The sequence below is a fragment of the Hemiscyllium ocellatum genome, chromosome 5, assembly GCF_020745735.1.
Source record: "Hemiscyllium ocellatum isolate sHemOce1 chromosome 5, sHemOce1.pat.X.cur, whole genome shotgun sequence".
In the NCBI taxonomy this organism is placed as follows: domain Eukaryota; kingdom Metazoa; phylum Chordata; class Chondrichthyes; order Orectolobiformes; family Hemiscylliidae; genus Hemiscyllium; species Hemiscyllium ocellatum.
The window spans coordinates 30,374,334-30,395,467 of record NC_083405.1 but is presented as its reverse complement, the minus strand read 5'-3'; the positions used below and the strand labels follow the sequence as shown (position 1 = coordinate 30,395,467).

Below are 21,134 nucleotides of genomic sequence, written 5' to 3'. Positions count from 1 at the left end.
TATGTCTTATTTGAATTTGAATCATAAACTTGAAGAAGGCATGTTTAATTCAAGATTATTTAATCATTTTAAGTACAACCTTGCAGTAACATTTCAGCCTCAGGTACAGAATGATTCTGTGCTGAAGATAAAAAGCAGGAATCTGCTCCCAGCTTAAAATTATTCTAAGAGAAAGTGAGGTCTGCAGATGCTGGAGGTCAGAGCTTAAAAATGTGTTGCTGGAAAAGCGCAGCCAGTCAGGCAGCATCAAAGGAACAGGAGAATTCGGACATAAGCCCTTCTTCAGGAATCATAACTATGATTCCTGAAGAAGAGCTTATACCCGAAACGTCGATTCTCTTGTTCCTTTGATGCTGCCTGACCGGCTGCGCTTTTCCAGCAACACATTTTTAAGCTAAAATTATTCTAAACCTAAACACTGAAGAGATTGACACAATCTGTCAGGAAGCCATTTTATGGTCAAAAGTTTGCACGCCTTGCTAAGCCATCTCGTAAAACAATGATATCTGACATGAGTGCTGTGCAAGGTTACCTTTTGCCATCGGGTAAAAAATGAGGTCTGCAGATGCTGGAGATCACAGCTGAAAATGTGTTGCTGGTTAAAGCACAGCAGGTTAGGCAGCATCCAAGGAACAGGAAATTCGACGTTTCGGGCATAAGCAGGGCTTATGCCCGAAACGTCGAATTTCCTGTTCCTTGGATGCTGCCTAACCTACCTTTTGCCATCTCCCACTTAAATTTACACTGGTACTTCTTTATAGGAACTTATATCGCCACAGACGCCTAACTTGGCTGGATTTCTTTCCCCAGCTGATGGATAGCTCAAGGCCTGTAGGAGTGATCAGTCAAGCGCACACAGACCAATCAGTTAACCTTTCTTTCTTACGAATTATTGTCTTTCACTGTTGTCTGTCTAATTAAGACCATGCAATGTTTTTGTCAACTTTTGTATAAAGGAAACCACTTTGTGTCAGTACATCGTAGTAGCCTGCTGGGACACTTGAAGAGCTGGTACCCTACTCTCCTAGGTTATTAGAACCTAGTTAGTTTAGCTTATAGGCACCAGTGTTATGTTCTAACAGTGATGCTGTTAGTGAATAAAAGGGGGATGACTAAAAATTAAACTAGTCTGTCTGTAAGAGGTTTTTATTCCAGATTTCCAAAGAGTACAATCTCCGAGACGAGCCGAGAGAGGCTTTGTAGGTCTGATTCCACAAGGGATTCTCTAGGCCATCTCAAATCTGTACTTTAACACGGGCCCCCGGTGTTGCAAAGGATGGGCCTGGCCACGCTGCTGTGGAATGCTCCAAGTAGTTGGAACATTCAGTATGACCTGTCCTTCATGGAGAAACTTGTGAAGGAAAACACCTTTTGACCACAAGTCCATCAGGAATTGGTCAGCACGTAGTGTCCTAGAGACCCATTTGGGAAAAGGAGAGGGCAGATGGTCAGTTATTTGGTAGAACGACTCATCACCAGAACTTTTAAACAAGCATCAGGACATTGCTTCGTGGGTGGGGAGAATGGCCGCTCACTGAGATCCTTTATATATGCCCAGACTCTGCACCATCGCAAGCTGCCCTCGAAGCAGCTGTGGAGGGGGAAAGAGAGACGGTCACACACCTCCTTCTGGAATGTGCCTATGCAGAGAAAGTTTGGAGAGGAATTCAGTGGCATTTGTCGAGGTTCATCCCGAGCAGCTCAGTGACCCGGGATGCCATGCTGTATGGTCTGTTTCCCAGGAAGCTTGCCAGGAGGACCATCAACTCAAATGAAAGATGCTCTTTGGTCTGCCTGAAATTTGTTGGTCCTCCAGTTGAAGGAGTTGACCCTGACTATGTATTGCAGACTGGCACATTCAAAAAAAGGTCCAGGACTATGTGCTGAGGGACATGCTAAAGCTTAGGGCAGCTGCCACCAAGGCATGGTGGGAAATACCACCGTGTAAGATCTTTCTGCTGAAGATTTATGGGGTCCATTTAGTAACTGGGCCCTGCTGATGCCTTAGCTAAATGCCAAGACGTTGACTGCAAATAGAGAGTGAGTTTGGGAACAAAGACTTCAATTTGTTCCAAGTATAGAGAGTATAGATATGAACAGCTCCATTAAGTGTACATGTACCAAAATATTTCTAAGTATATTTTTGCATTTAAAAATTTAGAATATAGTTTTAGGAATTATAGTTTTAACTGTAGATAAATCAAGGTATTTTATTGCAAAAAAAAAGAGAAGCTACACCAAGTAAATATAAATCAAACAAGCCTATATGTAATAAATTTGGCTTAGCTTTTAAGTTTATCTTACAAGATCAAAGTAAAAAAAGTTGAATAATGACCAATCCAAGCTTTTATTGAGCTAACAAAAGAATCCTAAAAGAACCCAAAACCTCCATTAGCAACACAAGTTTTCCCATAAGTTGCAGAACTTGTAACTGACCAGTGTGCAACTCCAATCTCCGACTTACAGATTAAAGTATCACGGATTCTATTGAGTCAGTACTACATCTAGGCTTCTTAGAATGAAGAAAATTCTGCCAGACGACCATGCTTGTGTGTCTAATGTAGGAGGAACATGTTAGTAGGAATATTGGCTTGCCATACCAGGTGTACTCATATCTACCCTTTTCCTTGTATTATGGTGCCAGCTTGTGAAAGGCGAGGACTCAATACTGTAGGACTAACTGCCTCTTTCAATGCCTGCTGTATCAATTGCTTCTGGTGGAGAAGGTGGGCCAGAAATTGCTTCCCTTCTCTCCAAGAACCATTGTCACAGGACGTCTAGCAATTTGTCAGTGAGTTTAGAGTTCCTTTGTCTATGATACTCCATCCATTAGTAATATTGATGCAGTCTTAGCTACCTAAAAAGCGGATTGCTGTAATTCACACCTGATATAGTCTGAATTATTGATTCGGTTCCATTCTTGGATAGCATGATATGCAGATGTTAAAGTGAAAATTGGCAGAGTGCAAGGTTTGGCAAAAGCTTGAATTTAACTAGAGTTCTCAGTTTCCCAGAGCACCTTCTCCTTAGTGATGGTCACCACATTCACCTCTCCCCAGGACTCTCAAAGTTATGGCATTCTGATGTCTCCCATTATGTAAACTGATGCAATTTATCTATTTGGTTCCTCCACTATTTCTTTTGTTCCCCATTATTACTTCCCAGCCTCAGTTTCCCAGCATCTAATGTCCATTCTTGCCTTTCTCTCATCTTTTATGCATCTAAAAAAAAAAGACCTGCAATCTTCTTTTGTATTACTAGCTAGCTCACCCACATATTTCATCTTTTCTATTGTCCACAGAAATCCTCAGCTGGTTTTTAAAAAGCTTCTTGATCCTCTTGCCAACCACTAATCTTCACCAGAACTCTTTTTAAAAAATGGTTCTCTTTGGATGAATTTCTGGTTTGCCTCCCAAATTGTCCCCAGAAACGCTTGCCAGTGCTGCCCTACTATCTTCAAAGAGAAAGTGAGGTCTGCAGATGCTGGAGATCACAGCTGAAAATGTGTTGCTGGAAAAGCACAGCAGGTCAGGCAGCATCCAAGGAGCAGGAGATTTGAAGAAGGGCTTATGCCCGAAATGTCGAATCTCCTGCTCCTTGGATACTGCCTGACCTGCTGCGCTTTTCCAGCAACACATTTTCTGCCCTGCTAGGCTTCCCTTCCATTGATTAAGGGCTTATGCTCGAAACGTCAAATTCTCTATTCCTGAGATGCTGCCTGGCCTGCTGTGCTTTGACCAGCAACACATTTTCAGCTTCCCTTCCAATCAACTCTGGTCAGCTTCTCCCTCATGTCTTTGTAGTTACCTTTATTCAATGGTAATACTGTTACATCGGATTCCAGGTTCTCCCTCTCAAACTGGAAAATGAATTCTAACAGATTATGATCACTGCCCTCTAGGTTCCCCCGCCTTAAATTCGTTAAATGAAGTCTGCCTTATTACACATCACCAAACCCAGAAATGTCAGATAAGCTCTTCCAAAAGAAAACCACTCTCTGTCGACACGCCACAAATTCTTTTTCTTGAGATCTACTAACAACCTGATTTTCCCAGTCCACAAGTCCCTTGTTGATTATAATAATTGTGGTTTGCTTGCATGCCTTTTCTATGTCCTGAATTATTTCCTTCTGACTACTGTCAAGAGGCCAGTACATAAGACCCATAATTCTTCATGACTCAACTCTATCCACACCTATTCTGCACCCTCTGACCCTACATCACTTCTTGCTATGGATTTAATTTCTTACTAACAAGGTAACCCTGCCCCCTCTGCTCATTCTATCACTAGGATGCACATCCTTGGATATTTAGCTCCCAGTCCTGACCCCCTTGCAGCCAAGTCTCTGTAATACCCACAACAATTAATTCAAACCTGCACTTCAGGCTCATTTACCTGGTTTCATACATTGCACTTAAATGCGTACAACACCCTCAGTCCTGCACTGACTGCCCACTTCTCATAGATGTCCACCTTTCTGCTGTGCCTGAAGTTGGACTCTTGACTCTTTCCATACCCTGTTCTATTACCTGTTCTGGAAACCTTAACTTGTGAGTTCTCTGCCCCACCCCCTTAACTTTTTCTATAATTTTCCATGAACCTAACCTCCATGATTTGGCTTGTCCTAGTTATGCATGATTCGGCTGGATGTTAAAGATAATACAGGTTGGGTAAGTTTGACAAATCAAAAATAGATCAAAAATGAACACTTTACTTCACTCATTGTTATTCCCATCAACTTGTCTAGCAATCTATGATTCTACAAAACCACACAAAGTCATGATTACTCCTGTTATCCTCAATATTTAGGTCTTCCTACTTACATTGGGGCTAGGGTAGTTGGACAGTGAATAAGTTTTTTCTGCACATTAGGATGAAACTGCCCAGTTTGTGACTGCCACCATTTTCAGGAATGGATGTGCAGCTCTTTCACCTAACCCACACTTTCCACCCACATCAAATATCAAGCAAGCACTCCTGGCAGGGTTTCCAAGTTGCTCTGATTACCGAAGAACTCCTGGCCTTATAAGGTCTCAGGGGAACGTTCACCAGCAGACGGCTGGCATGAGTCCTGCTGAGGACCTTACAAAGGCTCCAAATTTTTAGTAGAGGAACATATTTTATCCCAGAGGTGATTGATTACTGAAGGCGGACTAATGGCTGTGTTGAGGATAACTTTAAAAATATGCCGTTGCTCAGTTCATCCAATGTCTCCTCTCTAGAGTGATACTAAGTGTGAAAGGCTGCTTGCTGGAACTTATACCAGATACATAGATAACTATTTGTGACGAATCTCAGTTTGCCTATTTGGAAGTTTAAGAGTTGATTTACCATTCTTCTATTCATAGAAGTGAAAGATATGGACCCGTTGATATTAATTTACCTACTGTTGGATTAAGTCACATGATTGACGTGCTCCTGCAGCACCATAAGTTAATGCAATTTAAGCATCAGACAACAACTGCAGAATATGTACTTTCCCATCACAACCTACATTCTTTAGATTGCAACATTTTCGATTTCCTGAATATTGGTAGGGTGATCCATCTTGTTGCTGCACTTATTTCCTTTCCCACAGAAATACTATAAAAAGTTTGCAATACCAGTTTTTATATTCTCTTAAACTGTCACAACTAGCCTAATGTAAAGCAAAGCAGGAACAAATAAAAAGCACATTACTAGAAAAATGTATTAACCAATATACATCAATAAAGCAAGCATCATCATGGTACTCCAAACTTATCGCTCACACACACACACACACACACACTATTTAGTTAGTCACATTTTGCAGTATAATGCATTTCCTGAAGCAATGGTTGGGGTCTGCGGAATTTTGTAAGTTTAGTTCCCTGCATAAATATGCATTGGGAAGCAGAATTTAGAGGCTCTCTCATATTTGTTTTACATCTGAATTCACAAATGGTACTGAAAAGAGAAGCTTTAAAATCAGGAGTATGAACTTGTGAAATTATTCCCCCAAAAAGTCACATTATTGCTGTTTAAAAAAGTATGCAAAATATAGAGAAGTGGCAAATCTATATACAAATGGCAGAGTCAAACGGTTTCTCTCTCCTCAGATACTGCCAGAACACCGGAGTTCCTGCTGCACTTAGTTTTATCTCAAATGACTAGCATCCACAGTATTTTGCTTTCACCGGTATACAGCTTTTTGGTTTTGTTTTTCCAGATGTTACAAAATATGAAGTACAAATACAAACAATACATTGCTTGTGCCAGTTATACCACTTCACCCACCATCCCTGGTCTCATTTATATGCATTGGCTGCTATTCTGCTACTGACATACCACCCCCCAGCTCCATCCAGGGCCCCCAACAGTCCTTCCAGGAGAGAGAGAGAGAGCGCGAGCGAGCGAGATTCAGCTGCCTCTCCTCCAACCTAGTTTACTGCAGCAGGCACTTCCAATGCGGTCTTCTCTATATTGGGGAGAGCAAACATTTTAGGGAATGGTTCGCTGAGCATCTCAAACAGGCCCGCAGAGGCCAACCGGACCTCCCAGTCACCGACCATTTTAATTCTCCTTCCCATTCCGAAATGACCATCCTTGGCCTCCTCCATTGCCACAATGAACCGTACTGCAAACTGGAGGAACAACACCTCATCTTCTGCCTGGGCCGTCTACAGTGTGGAGGACACAATGTTGAGTTCTCCAATTTCAAGTAGCCTCCCTTCCCATCTCCTGACTCCTTTCTCAGCCCATCCTCCTCCCTTCCATTCCTCCCAGCCACCTACCAGATGTATTCCTCCCATTGACTAACCTGGTCATACACTCTGTCTTCACCTAGCCCCACTTCACTACCCTGCCCCCAATTTATCTGCAGCCCCCCCACCCAGTCCTGAAGGGGTCCACCCGAAACATTGACTTCCCCACCTCCTGCTGCTGCCTGCCTTGCTGTGCTCTTACAGCCTCCTGCCGGTCTACTTTGGATTCCAGCATCTACAGTTTTGTCTCTAGAAACATCCAATTCCCATGAATGAATTTTTAAAATTCTGTACTGGTTCTACAAGATAAAAACAATGGACCTTTCCAGTTCTGAACATCCTTTGTTTCCAACAAAGATTAGGGAATAATAATCAGAATTGGAACAGCTATAACGTTTTCTCTCCCTAAACTGGAGCACATTTAGACCACTGACACTAACCAGATGAAACAGGAGCAGTTTATCACAATGGTTCAGTAAGATTATCCAGTGAACAGCTGAGGAATAGAACATCTCATGCTTGGTGCTGTGATCATTGTCTTTACAGAATAACAATTAGCATTGGTTCCATCAGAAATGGTGTAGACCTGAAAAGGAACTGCCTTGTCTTCCTCACTTACTCTCCATTAAGCTGGCCAAGTGTATACTTGCATTACCAAATGCTTGTCAAAAGTATACAGTAACCTATATTTTATTATGTTACCAAAATTATGACAATGATGCCTTTTAAAATAATTTCTGAAACATACCAGTATAATTTAAGTGCAAATTACAAAATATTGAGACTGTAGTACTGAAGACACTTACATCAAATGATTTATAAAGAGGAATAAGGGTCTGGTGCTGGAAAAACACAGCAGGAGAGGCAGCATCCGAGAAGCAGGAGAATCAACGTTTCGGGCATGTGCACTTCACGAGGCCTCATTCCTGATAAAGGGTTCTTACCCGAAAATGTCAATTCTCCTGCTCCTCGGATGCTACCTGACTGGCTGTGCTTTTCCAGCACCAGGCTCTTCGAATCTGATCTCCAGCATCTGCAGTCCTCACTTTCTCCTCCTTTACAAGGTAACCATAAAGCTATGGACAAACATTAAGAGATTTGTTTAACAGCAAATAAAATTGGCTAACCGAAAATTAACCTACTAATGTCAAAGAACATGATCCAAGGTCACTTCTACATACCTTAAAATCAGGCTAATCCTGATTAGCCAGTCATAACAATCCTTGCCTCTGCTACTCAGTATCTCCCTGCCAAACCTTGACTTCTCCCATCCCGTCTGGGCATGATCCCCCACTGTACCTTCTTGAACCTTCCTGAAAGATCAATCTCCAAGACAGTATTCCCCTTTGACCTCGGGCTGATTTCAACAAACTACTCCTAGACTGTCACTCTCCAAATTGGACATGCCACCTTGAGCTCCAAGTTTACTGGTTGACACCAAACCCTCTGATCCAAGCCCCTCCACGCCAAGAATTTCTGTAAGATTCCATGACACAAAGTATTAGACCTTAAAATTATCCCAACCTCAGACTAAATGTGCCCTTTCCTGCCAAATTCCCTCTGACAGATCCACATCTGGATAGTTCACACCAAAGCCCTTTCAGTATCTAATTTCTTATCGTAACTGACTGTCCCCACAAGCATCTCCTACCACACATCGGATTGGGAAGCTTTTCAAACTTCACTCCTTGATGCCTCCAACCCTACTCATTTGTCCTCATGTTGAAGTCTATTCCACTCACTGATACTCCTGACACCACCCTCATCGTTCTCCAATCCATTATCCACTGATTTTCTAGATTGGAGAGAGTGTGGTGCTGGAAAAGCACAGCAGGTCAGGCAGCATCTAGGGAGCAAGAGAATCAATGTTTCGGGTGTAAGCCCTTCAGTAGGAATCCATAAAGCTATGAGCAAACTTTAAGATTTGTTTAACAAATCAAACTTGACCAAATGAAAAGTAACCCATTAAATGTCAAAAGTGAAATGGTTCATGATGAAGGGCTTATGCCTGAAACGTCAATTCTCCTGCTCCTCGGATGCTGCCTGACCTGCTGTGCTTTTCCAGCACTACACTCAACTCGGATCTCCAGCATCTGCAGTCCTCACTTTCTCTTAACTGATTTTCCCAATGCCACTCTTCGCCTTCCTTTGGATCGATTACAAGTTGATGTGCAGGCAAGTGATGTACCTGTTTTCCTAGATGAGCAAATAATTGTAAATGTACAGTCCAATCCTTGCTGCTACAGAGACCAGCACAGAAATAAATTTACCTATTATAAATCAAGCTAAGTAAATATGCAACACCACAATATAATAAATAGTGTTAACTCACATTAGATCAGAGAAAATATCCTCTTTGTGGGAAATAAGGGTGCCAAAATGTATTTCAAACCTTTTTTCTAGGATGCGGCTAGGAACAACTTCTAAAAATAATAATCACATGATGTTTTGTGGAAGTTTAGAAGGCAGCACTAACGATCATGTGATAATTTATAGACCCAGAGTTATTTTCATACATGGCTAAACAACAAAATTTTAGGCAACGATTATGGTTTATATTTCATCAACTAACTAAGTTTCTTGCTTGAAAAGGAACATTCATCAGAAAAATGAAACTGATATTTTTTCTATTATGTAAATTAGTAGTTGGGTTTGAATTTTAAAATTTTTCATGTAAGTTTTGATCTGTGTGCAAAAGGGGGGTCAAATAATTAGCTTGTCTGTCTTTCTGCAACCATAGTTTTTAAAATTGTAGGTGAGAACAATAAACACTTCCTGAAGTGTTTATTGTTTGATTGAAAAACTCTCAGAATGTCAAGACACTGAATATTAAAAAGGCATTAAGTTGCTTTCAGTTTATAGGAATTACAATTTGATTTGGTTTTGCTTTGGGGAAAACCCCATAGAATGGAAAAGGTTCTGGTTGACAGTTCTGGGAAAAGGAGGTGCATCTTTTGCCTTGCTAGGATCTCAGTAATCAACATTATTGCAGCTTTTAATAACTGGGTGCTTACTGCCTCATGGGTTGGGTCATGTGACATGTACACTGAATGTTGGCATGCTTCTTGGAGCATGCACAGTGATGAGAGTTTGCTTATCATGACACACGAAGGAAGTTTCTGTCCAGATTAGCTACAGTCTGATCTCATTACTTAAGCTGTTGAGTGATTCAAATTTTCTGGCACTTATGATTTTGTTTCCTGAAGAATTTCCAGTTCATTTCCAAGCCTCTGGATTTTATTTGCAAAACCTTGGACTGTGAATTCCACCATAAGTCTAGCTTTTGTTGGTCCAGCAGATTTGTCCCTTCCATATCTGTTTTAATGACTAGCAAGCCTTCCCAAACTACTTTTTCCTTCATGTTTTCTAAGAACTCTGGATCTCTTTCACTAGCTGCTTCAGTGATTGTCCAATTTCCTCCATCTCCTGGTTCAATTCTTTCACTACAGCATCATTACTGACATTTATTTCAGAGGACTGCCTCCTGTGGCCAAGTTTGCTATACAGCTCCACAATTCATTGCCGATCTGACATTTTCTCCAGCAATACTTTGAGCTCAATTCAACATTTATGCCTGTTCCTGCTGAGCTTGATCTAGTTTATGTGAATTGTTCCAGACCTTCCCATAAAAGAAGATGGTGCAGAAGGCCATTCAAGAGGGGGAGTAAATAGACAAGTAGTGTTTACAGGGGATTCTATAATTAGGGGGATAGATAGTATCCTTTGCAAGCGGATCGGGAGTCTCGCATGGTGTGTTGCCTGCCCGGTGGCAGACATCTCTGACCGGCTTGAAAGGATATTGGAGCGGGAGGGGGAGGATCCAATTGTTGTGGTCCATGTCAGGACTAACAACATAGGCAAAGCTAGGGTGGAGGACCTGTTTGGGGATTACGAAGCACTAAGAAGGAAATTGAAGTACAGGTCCTCAAGGGTCATAATCACTGGATTACTGCCCAAGCCACGTGCCAATTGGCATAGGGATAAAGAAATTAGGGAAGTAAACACGTGGCTAAGGGATTGGTGTGGGAAAGATGGATTCCACTTCATGGGGCAGTGGTAGCGGTTTTGGAACGGGGGGGATCTGTACCGTTGGGACGGTCTCCACTTGAACTGATCAGGTACCAATGTTGTAGCAAAGAGGATAAATAGGGCAGTCAGTAGGACTTTAAACTTCTGAGTTGGTTGGGGGGGGGGGGGGGGGGGGGGAGTGAAAGCGACAGGGAGTATGGAGCTAAATGGAAAGATAAGCAATAGGATAGCATATGTGCAGGAGGATTTAAACTCAAGCCAGACTGGGAATGCAGCGTAAAAGGAAGGATAACTTAGGACATCTTATGACTTCCAATATCTCTAATGATAAATTAGCATTAAGGCACTTTACCTGAATGATCGTAGCATTCATAACAAAGCAGATGAACTAATGGCACAGATCATAGTGAATGATTATGATGTGGTAGGCATCACAGAGACATGGTTCCAAGGGGGTCAGGACTGGCAGTTAAACCTCCAAGGATTTTCAACTTATCGAAAAGACAGGGAGGTGGGCAGAGGGGGTGGGGTTGCCTTGTTAAGAAAAAAAATAAATCTATGGCACTGAATGACATAATGTCGGATGATGTGGAGTCTGTGTGGGTGGAATTGAGGACCCACAAAGGCAAAAAAAACCATAATGGGAGTTATGTACAGACCTCCTAACAGTGGTCAGGACCAGGGGCGCAACATGTACCGGGAAATAGAGAAGGCATGTCAGAAAGCCAAGGTCACGGTGATCGTGGGAGACTTCAATATGCAGGTGAACCGGGTAAATAATGTTGCCAGTGGATCCAACGAAAGGGAATTCATGGAATGCTTACAGGATGGCTTTTTGGAACAGCTCGTCATGGAGCCCACAAGGGAACAGGCTATTCTGGACCTAGTGCTTTGTAATGAACCAGATTTTATAAAAGATCTTAAAGTAAGAGAATCCTTAGGAAGCAGCGAACATAATACGGTAGAGTTCAGTCTGCAGTTTGAACAAGAGAAAGCAAAATCGGATGTAATGGTGTTACAATTAAATAAAGGTAATTATGAGGGCATGAGAGTGGAACTGACAAAAATAGACTGGAAGCAGAGCCTAGCGGGGAAGACAGTAGAGCAAAAATGGCAGGAGTTTGTGGGTATAATTGGAGGACAATGGACAGAGATTCATCCCCAAGAAAAAAAGATTATCCAGGGAGGGATTAGACAGCCATGGCTGACAAAGCCAGTCAGGAAATGTATTAAAGAAAAGAGAGATCCTATAAAGTGGCCAAGAGCAGTGGGAAATCAAAAGATTGGGAAGGCTACATAAACAAACAGAGGATAACAAAAGAGAAATAAGGAAGGAGAGGATCGAATATGAAGGTAGGCTAGCCAGTAATATTAGACATGATAGTAAAAGTTTCTTTCAATACATAAAAGGAACAAACTACAGGCAGAAGTAGACATTGGGCCACTTCAAACTGATGCTGGAAGCCTAGTGATGGGAGATAAGGAAATAGCTGGAGAAATTAACAAGTACTTTGCGTCAGTCTTCACAGTGGAAGACATGAGTAATATCCCAACAATTAAAGGGAGTCAGGGGGCTGAGTTGTGTATGGTTGCCATTACAAAAGAGAAAGTGCTAGAAAAGCTAAGAAGGTCTTAAAATTGATAAATCTCCTGGCCCCGATGGGATACATCCTAGAGTTCTGAAAGAGGTGGCTGAGGAAATAACGGAGGCATTGGTTGAGACCTTTCAAAAGTCACTGGAGTCAGGGAAAGTCCCAGATGATTGGAAGATCATTGTTGTAATCCCCTTGTTCAAGAAAGGATTAAGACAAAACATGGAAAATTATAGGCCAATTAGCCTAAACTCTGTTGTTGGTAAAATTCTAGAATCCATCATTAAGGATGAGGTTTCTAAATTCTTGGAAGAGCAGAGTCTGATTAGAACAAGTCAACGTGGATTTAGTAAGGGGAGGTCGTGTCTGACAAACCTGTTGGAATTCTTTGAAAGAGGTGACAAATAGGTTAGACCAGTGAAACCCAATGGATGTGGTCTATCTAGACTTCCAAAAGGCCTTTGATAAAGATGCCACACTGGAGGCTGCTGAGCAAGGTGAGGGCCCATGGTGTTCGAGGTGAGCTACTGGTATGGATTGAGGATCCATATCAGAAGGCAGAGAGTTGGGATAAAAGGTTCATTTTTGGAATGGCAGCCAGTGACAAGCGGTGTCCTGCAGGGTTCAGTGTTGGGGCCGCAGCTGTTCACAGATGAAGGGACTGGGGGCATTCTAGCGAAGTTTGCCGATGATACGGAGTTAGGTGGACAGGCAGGTAGTACTGAGGAAGTGGGGAGGCTGCAGAAGGATCGAGACAGTTTGGGAGAGTGGTCCAGGAAATGGCTGATGGAATTCAACGTGAGCAAATGAGGGGTCTTGCACTTTGGCAAAAAGAATAAAAGCATAGACTGCTTTCTAAACGGTGAGAAAATTCGTAAAGCAAAAGTACAAAGTGGGAGTGCTAGTCCAGGATTCTCTAAAGGTAAACATGCAGGTGGAGTCCGTGATTAAGAAAGCGAATGCAATGTTGTCATTTATCTTAAGAGGGTTGGAATATAAAAGCACCGTTGTGCTATTGAGACTTTATAAAGCTCTGGTTAGGCCCCATTTGGAGTATCGTGTCCAGTTTTGGTCCCCACACCTCAGGAAGGACATACTGGCACAGGAACGTGTCCAGCAGAGATTCACACGGATGATCCCTGGAATGGTAGGTGTAACATACGAGGAACGGCTGAGGATCCTGGGATTGTATTCATTGGAGTTTAGAAGGTTAAGGGGAGATTTAATAGAAACTTACAAAGATAATACATGGTTTGGAAAGGTGGAGGCTAGGAAATTGTTTCCGTTAGGCGAGGAGACTAGAACCTGCGGACACAGCCTTAGAATTAGAGGGGGTCAATTCAGAACAGAAGTGCGGAGACATTTCTTCAGCCAGAGAGTGGTGGGCCTGTGGAATTCATTGCCGCAGAGTGCAGTGGAGGCCGGGACGCTAAATGTCTTCAAGGCAGAGATTGATAGATTCTTGATGTCACGAGGAATTAAGGGCTACAGGGAAAATGCTGGTAAGTGGAGTTGAAATGCCCATCAGCCACGATTGAATGGCAGAGTGGACTTGATGGGCTGAATGGCCTTACTTCCACTCCTATGTCTTATGGTCTTAAAATGACAATCGTTTCACTGAACTGATGATACAGAGCTTGCAGCTTCCACTCTCTTTTTCAGCTCTTGAAATCAGTTTGAGCACTGGGCAGAGGTATCCTTTAATCAGCTTTGAAATGGTATTCAAAAGTTTTCAGCTAATTGTTCAATCTTTTCCTCTTGAGCTTCCATTTCACACTCACCATGGAGAGCTGAGATCTTAGCATCAGTTATTCAGAAGAAAATGAAATGTTCCCTATCTCTCGAATACTTTGCAGTTTCTGGATGTTTTCTGATCGCATGGATTGTGACTAGTAGGAGGTCACAGTATACTTGTATCCATGCAACTGCTGGTCCAGCAGTGTCTACAATATAGAATGGCTGATGTTAGGCTAACTGTTCTTAACTCCAGTACTATTCATCTTCCAGATAGAATTAGTGAATCATGTATTGAAAGCTTTAATGTTCCTAAGTTTCAACAGGAGTAGAGTACTTTTTGTTTTAGTTTTCAGGTGCATGTGGGCAAGTACCAATCTTAGTCAATAATGATTGTTTACCAATTCTGAGTTGAGATAATTAGAATTTTTGCAAACGATTCAAACACCACGCTGAATTGCATGAAAAACACCACAGTATGAAACGTGTTCACCACTGTTTGTTTTAACATGTCTTAACATGTACAACCATTAGATCTGGTATATATGCACATACATACACACACACATTTGTGGACAGATACAAAATGTTTTAATCACAGCTGATGAGTATGGTCTGTTTGATTCCACGCACAACTCTTCGGAGCTGCATCAGTCTATGCTGTGCTACACTGCTTCTGCAGATGGCCTTTTCTGCTGCATACCTTGTAAAATTGATTGAAAGCTGGGTATTTCCCTGGTGGCATGCAGAAGACCACACCTTGCCCATATCTTGCTAGGTTTGTGTTCCAAGGGTGAAGATAATCATCGAGTTTGTACTCAGGACCTTTATGTTTCAACCACCTGTGAGGAAAGCTTTGTATAGGTAGAAGAACCATTATCCAGACAACCAAAAACCAAAAATCTCTGAAATCCGAAGCTTTTTTTTCCCTCTCTTTTAACAAAGATTGTTTGGTGAGCAAACAGTTAATCCAAGTTGACACCCACTTGATGTGTGTCACTGAGATGTGACAGGAGGGCGTGGCCAAGCATCAACAGGCCTGAGGTTTCTCTGAACCCTCCCAAAATCGACACCCACTCGATATGGGTCACTCAGTTGTGACCTGGGAGGGCATGGCCAAACACGTTCTTAGTGAGAAGTCTGCTTCTCCAGTAGGATCTTTTAAAATTTCACAATTAAACTGTCACTATTCTGAAAGCCGAAAAATTCCAAATTCCGAAAAACAGCTGGTCCGGAGCACTTTGGATAAAGGATCTTCTACCTGTACTTGCATCCATCCTCCAGTAGCTCTTTGGATTATAAATCATTGCCTTGCAAGTATTCTGGAAAATCTCCATGAGGGTAGATACAAATCAGCAAACTCAATGATTCTGCTTCTTAGCTCCACATCCGGAAAAAAAATTACACAATGAGCCCTTTTCTCCAAATCTGTTTGCAAAATGATCTATGGATTCTGTAGGCTTCTATTTAAATAACATGAACTCTGGTAAGCTTGTACTTATGACTAATCTGACTCAATTGTTCTTCTAATGTGGCTAATACCTTCTGGCATTTTTCAGCTCTTTTACCCTGATGTTTTAAGTGTGTAGAACTTTGTTCCCACTTGCAAAGCAAATCTTAATGGCTTGACTAGAAACCAAATCTCTAAAGCCTGTTTAAAAGTGTTAAATTCTGCTCAAGATCTGCTGCATGTGGATTTAAACTAGGGAACGAAGAGTATTTGACAATATGCCATTGACCATTCCTTGCTTACTATCAATCCAAAACACACAACCTAATCCTTTGCCAATCTCAACTGTGTTAAACCAAATCTCTTGATAAGTACTTTTCTATTTACCAGTAATCTGTTTTCAATATTCTCCAATGCTGTATCAAACAAAGACAACAAGGATTGCTTTGTGTACTTAAGCACGATTTAAAACTGTCAACCATATTCTATCTGCAAGTTAGCTTGCTTGCTGGCAGTTCAAGCATAATAGACATCAGTACAATGCTTTCCATCAATGTTCACCACATCATAACAATATTAGCCTAATAATGAGTCACTCATCAAGGATTGATTTCATCGATGTTCATTTATTTAAGGTAACAAAACACATTATAAGTTATGAAGCAGAGTCTATAGCACCAATGGTGTGTGCATGCAATTTGCAAACCCACATCAGGCTCACTGGTAAGAAGAGTCACAGCATTGTATCCACACAACACGGACCCCTTAAAAAGATAAACTCTCTAAAATATAAGGGATACATTCAACATGCGAGAATGGTGTTCTAAATAGAGGAAACCTTTACACAGAAACAAAAAATCAACAGCAACATTAAAGTATGTATTATTCAGCTCATACTTGTATGAAATAAGGTGGTCACAGTTCACAAATGATAATGGTCACGGGCATTGGCTGATGGCACTTCTCAGTTGAACAATGCTTTATTTGCTGCATATAGCATTCATTAATTATCTGATGAAAAATGTCAAAGCTTCCAACTGCCTTTACCAATGAGAAATTTACATAGGTGCTTCTCCTGTTGCACTTGGAATTGTAAGTTTTCACTGAAAGCTAGCTTGTAAGTGTAATAAATAAACTTGAGAAGCAGATCTCATTTAAGCCATTAATGGCCAAGGGATTTGCACGCAGGAGCAGTGATACAGGAGAAGTAGGCTATTGAGTCCATCAAAGCCTACACTGCCATTCAACAACCATGGCTGATCTAAAATATTCCTCATTTTCACTTTCCTGCCTTTTCCTCAAAGTTTGATTCACTGAATGATTAAACATCTGTCGACCTCAGCCTTGAATATACTTTGTGACCCAGCCTCAACAGGCCTCAGTGCCCAAAACCCTCAGAAGAATCCTCAAATCTGTCTGAATTGTGTGACCAGTTATTGTGAGATTTTGCCCTTTGGGGCTAGACACTCAAGGGGAAATGGCCTTTCCACTTCTTCCCTAACAAGTCCCTAACAATCTTGTACCTGTCTCTCTGTCTCTCTGTCTCTCTGTCTCTCTGTCTCTCTGTCTCTCTGTCTCTCTGTCTCTCTGTCTCTCTGTCTCTCTGTCTCTCTGTCTCTCTGTCTCTCTGTCTCTCTGTCTCTCTGTCTCTCTGTCCAAATAGGAAATCCCCTTCAATTGTATCAAACACTGGGGTTGCATCTGGAGCATAGAGACCAGAACTGCACACACATGGTCTAAAAGGAAGTAAATAATTGTGACAAAGGACATGGATTGGAGGTTCACCAAACAGACTCCTGAAAAATGGTAAGACTGAGGAAACTGGGCCTATATTCTCCAGAGTTTGGAAGAATAAGCGGCAATCTCATAGAAACATGCAAAGTTCTGATAGGCACTGACAGTAAATGCAAGAAAGGGGTTTTCCCTAGCTGAGGGGATCTCAAACCAGGGGACACAGCCTCAGAATAAAAAAGGTCAAACCATTTAAGAGTATGAGAGGAGGAGGAATGTCTTCACGCAGAAGGTGTTGAATAGTTGGCACTCTACCCCCAAGGGCTGAGGACGTTTAGTCATGAAGTTGAAAATACAGATTGGTAGATTTCTGGTTACTAATATAAAATCAACAGATATTTCCATGTTATTCCCATATGATAATGGAAGTGGAAGATGAGCAATGACCTTCAATGGTAGACCAGGCTCAAAAATGGCTGGACGGCCTACTCCTAAAGTTGCTATGTTTCCACACAGTACTGAAACACATTCTTGAGGAAGATACGAGCGCAATCTTAACCTTCAAAAGTTAAAGATTAGAAACTACTAGAGCCTTGAAAGCTTTTACTTGTGAACAATTAAATCAATCTACAGTACTGTAATTGTATTAAGATGAACAGCCAATTATTCAACACAGTTAACTATTATTGCACACATAAAAACTAAATTTGTTTTGTTTTTGATTTAAAGTGTCACCCAATCAGCTGTTGAACAACATTAAAGCAGTTAGAGGCCAATTTTGTGATGAATCTGTATTAGATTCAGTTAAGTCATTAATAATGTATCTAACAGATTTTGTTTTTTAAATTGTGCATCTTAAGATCTTAGTTCAGATTTAATAGTACCTAGCCAATGTTTAGCCTCACTTATGCTGATGAAAGTATGGATGCATTTTCAAAATAGCATTTATTCATATGCATCTCAAGAGATAGACTTTGTCAGTGAAACCCAATGTGAGTCCAAACAAATCTCATCCAAACATACATCTATACACTTAAGACAGCCTTTACAATATCTTATCTCCGTCAAATAAGTATTTTTCAACTTGTTTACAATCACTTTCAAGATACAAATGTGAGTAGGTTTAGCATAAGCTTTGATGCATCATTTGGTTGATAACATTTGACATTAATAAATCAGAACACTACCAAACAATTCACAGATTTTGTTCATTAAATAATATGCTTAAATTGCACCTATAATGTCACGAGAAACATTATAAAATGTATGATACCAATTCATATAGGCAAATTTATGTCAGATGGCCAATGCAAGAGATAGATTTTAAGAAGAAACAGGAGATAGAAAAATAGGGATGGAGAGGAATTGGGAGGAAACGTCTAAGCTTGTGGTCTGGGCGACTGGTGACAGCCCCAAGTTAGAGAAGTACAGATGTCATAAAAAGGACTTGGGGTATGGGAAAAATTACACAGATATAGTGAGGGGCAAGGCCCTGGAGGGATTTCAAAACAAGAAATTTAAGAGTAAGGATATTTATCGGTATTTTTCAGCATTGCCTCCCAGTTAGAGAAATGTAACAGTGTGAGATGAGACAGAAGGAGCAAAGATTTGGATGACCTTCACTTCAAGGGTAAAAGTGGGAGCCAGGAGAACAGAAAATAATCAAGTCTAAAGGAACAAAAAGGAATGAGTGGAGATTTCAGCAGATGATGTGAGGCAGAGGAAAAAGGGGAGCAGTTTTCCAAAAGGTGAAACAAGGATAGTTTACATTCCCATCTTTGGAGGAAAGATATACACAATCATGAGAGCAGCTCTTTAGACAGACCTCAAAAGCCATCAACATTTGTCTCCAACTCATTGAAAAACACATTGGGATCAACAGATGTCAGTGACAGTTTAAGTAGAAAACTCAAAATGGTTGAATGTTTCAAGAAATAATAGATACCTATTTTAGGTCAACTTGCATTGTTTGGAGAACCTTATCCTTACCAAACAATGTGTTTATGATCAAATAAATAAAAACAAGCCCTACGTACAAATCTAATATCCACGGTATCCAATAATGTGCCATGGTTTTGGTGCCTCAGACATTTACTGGTGGGTGGGAATGGGATTTACAATAATTACACTGCATTTTTTCTTGCATTACAATGGTTACCAGAATGAATGAAGCACTGCCATCAGCAATCTCCATCTCAGTGGATAATACTAAAAAATATATGAACATATCTGGTGATATTATTAGCTCTTCAGGTTCTCACCTACCTTGCTTCAGTTGCTCTGACTCAATGGGCACCAAACACTGGACCATATGCGCTCCTGGTGAAAGTAAGACTACTAAAAATGTATAAAGCTTGTTTACCTACCATATCCAATAAATGAATGATTTATATGTTGTTCCTTCATCAGCCAAAAGGGAACCAAACACTTACTTTACATTTGTTATATTTTTGACTCATCAACTTGGGCTTTCAAAGTCTGTTATGTGAAATGGTTCCAGACATAGTTCACTCATTCCTTAAATGGGTGCCCTAGCCCCAACTGAAAACAGGTGAAATGGGTGTGTACTTAAACTCTTACAAGTTGGGTCAAAGCCAAAGGAACAGCTACCCTAACAACTGGAAACAATAGGCAAACTCTTCACTGGCTGGAGTCTTAGCTGCCACACAAAAAGATAGTTGTGGTTATTAGAGCTCACTCATCTCAGTTCCAAGGCATCTCTGCAGGAGTTCCTCGGGGTATCGTCCTCGGCCAAACCACCAGCAATTGCTTCAATGACCTTCCTTTCACCATACACAGTCAGAAATGGAGATGTTAGCCGGCCATTGTGCAGTGTTCAGCACTATTTGTAATTCCCAGGATATTGCGGCAGTCCATGTTCAAATGCAACATCATCTGGACAATATCCAGGCATAGGCTCATAAGTAAAAACAATGACTGCAGATGCTGGAAACCAGATTCTGGATCAGTGGTGCTGGAAGAGCACAGCAGTTCAGGCAGCATCCAACGAGCAGCGAAATCGACGTTTCGGGCAAAAGCCCTTCATCAGGAATAAAGGCAGAGAGCTGGAAGCATGGAGAGATAAGCTAGAGGAGGGCGGGGTGGGGAGACAGTAGCATAGAGTACAATGGGTGAGTGGGGGAGGAGATGAAGGTGATAGGTCAGGGAGGAGAGGGTGGAGTGGATAGGTAGAAAAGAAGATAGGCAAGTCCGGACACATCCGGACAAGTCATAGGGAGAGTGCTGAACTGGAAGTTTGAAACTAGGATGAGGTGGGGGAAGGGCCATTGGGAAGACTGGGCACCTCCTAGCAGAGCACTTTAGGGAACATCTCCGAGATACCCGCACCAATCAACCACACCGCCCCATGGCCCAACATTTCAACTCCCCCACCCACTCTGCCGAGGACATGGAGGTCCTGGACCTCCTTCACCGCCGCTCCCTCACCACCAGACGCCTGGAGGAAGAACGCCTCATCTTCCGCCTCAGAACACTTCAACCCCAGGGCATCAATGTGGACTTCAACAGCTTCCTCATTTCCCCTTACCCCACCTCATCCTAGTTTCAAACTTCCAGTTCAGCACTCTCCCCATGACTTGTCCGACCTGCCTATCTTCTTTTCCACCTATCCACTCCACCCTCTCCTCCCTGACCTATCACCTTCATCTCCTCCCCCACTCACCAGTTGTACTCTATGCTACTCTCTCCCCTCCCCACCCCACCCTCCTCTAGCTTCATCTCCATGCTTCCAGCTCTCTGCCTTTATTCCTGATGAAGGGCTTTTGCCCGAAACGTCGATTTCGCTGCTCGTTGGATGCTGCCTGAACTGCTGTGCTCTTCCAGCACCACTGATCTAGGCTCATAAGTGGCAAG

The 21,134-nt window shown here is 41.8% G+C and overlaps 1 protein-coding gene across 7 annotated transcripts in view; it reads right to left on the bottom strand.

Moving 5' to 3' along the window:
• The window catches only part of wipf3 (WAS/WASL interacting protein family member 3), a 92,494-nt gene that overhangs the window by 34,315 nt on the left and 37,045 nt on the right, over positions 1 to 21,134 (bottom strand). Inside the window, exon 1 of one of the 7 annotated variants that reach the window (XM_060825365.1) lies at positions 14,784 to 15,460. The exons of the other annotated variants lie outside the window; for them this stretch is intronic. Coding sequence (XP_060681348.1) covers positions 14,784 to 14,957 — 174 coding nt within the window. The 5' untranslated portion in view covers positions 14,958 to 15,460. Of the gene's footprint in view, positions 1 to 14,783; positions 15,461 to 21,134 lie in introns of those variants that run through there. 7 annotated transcript variants of the gene reach the window in all.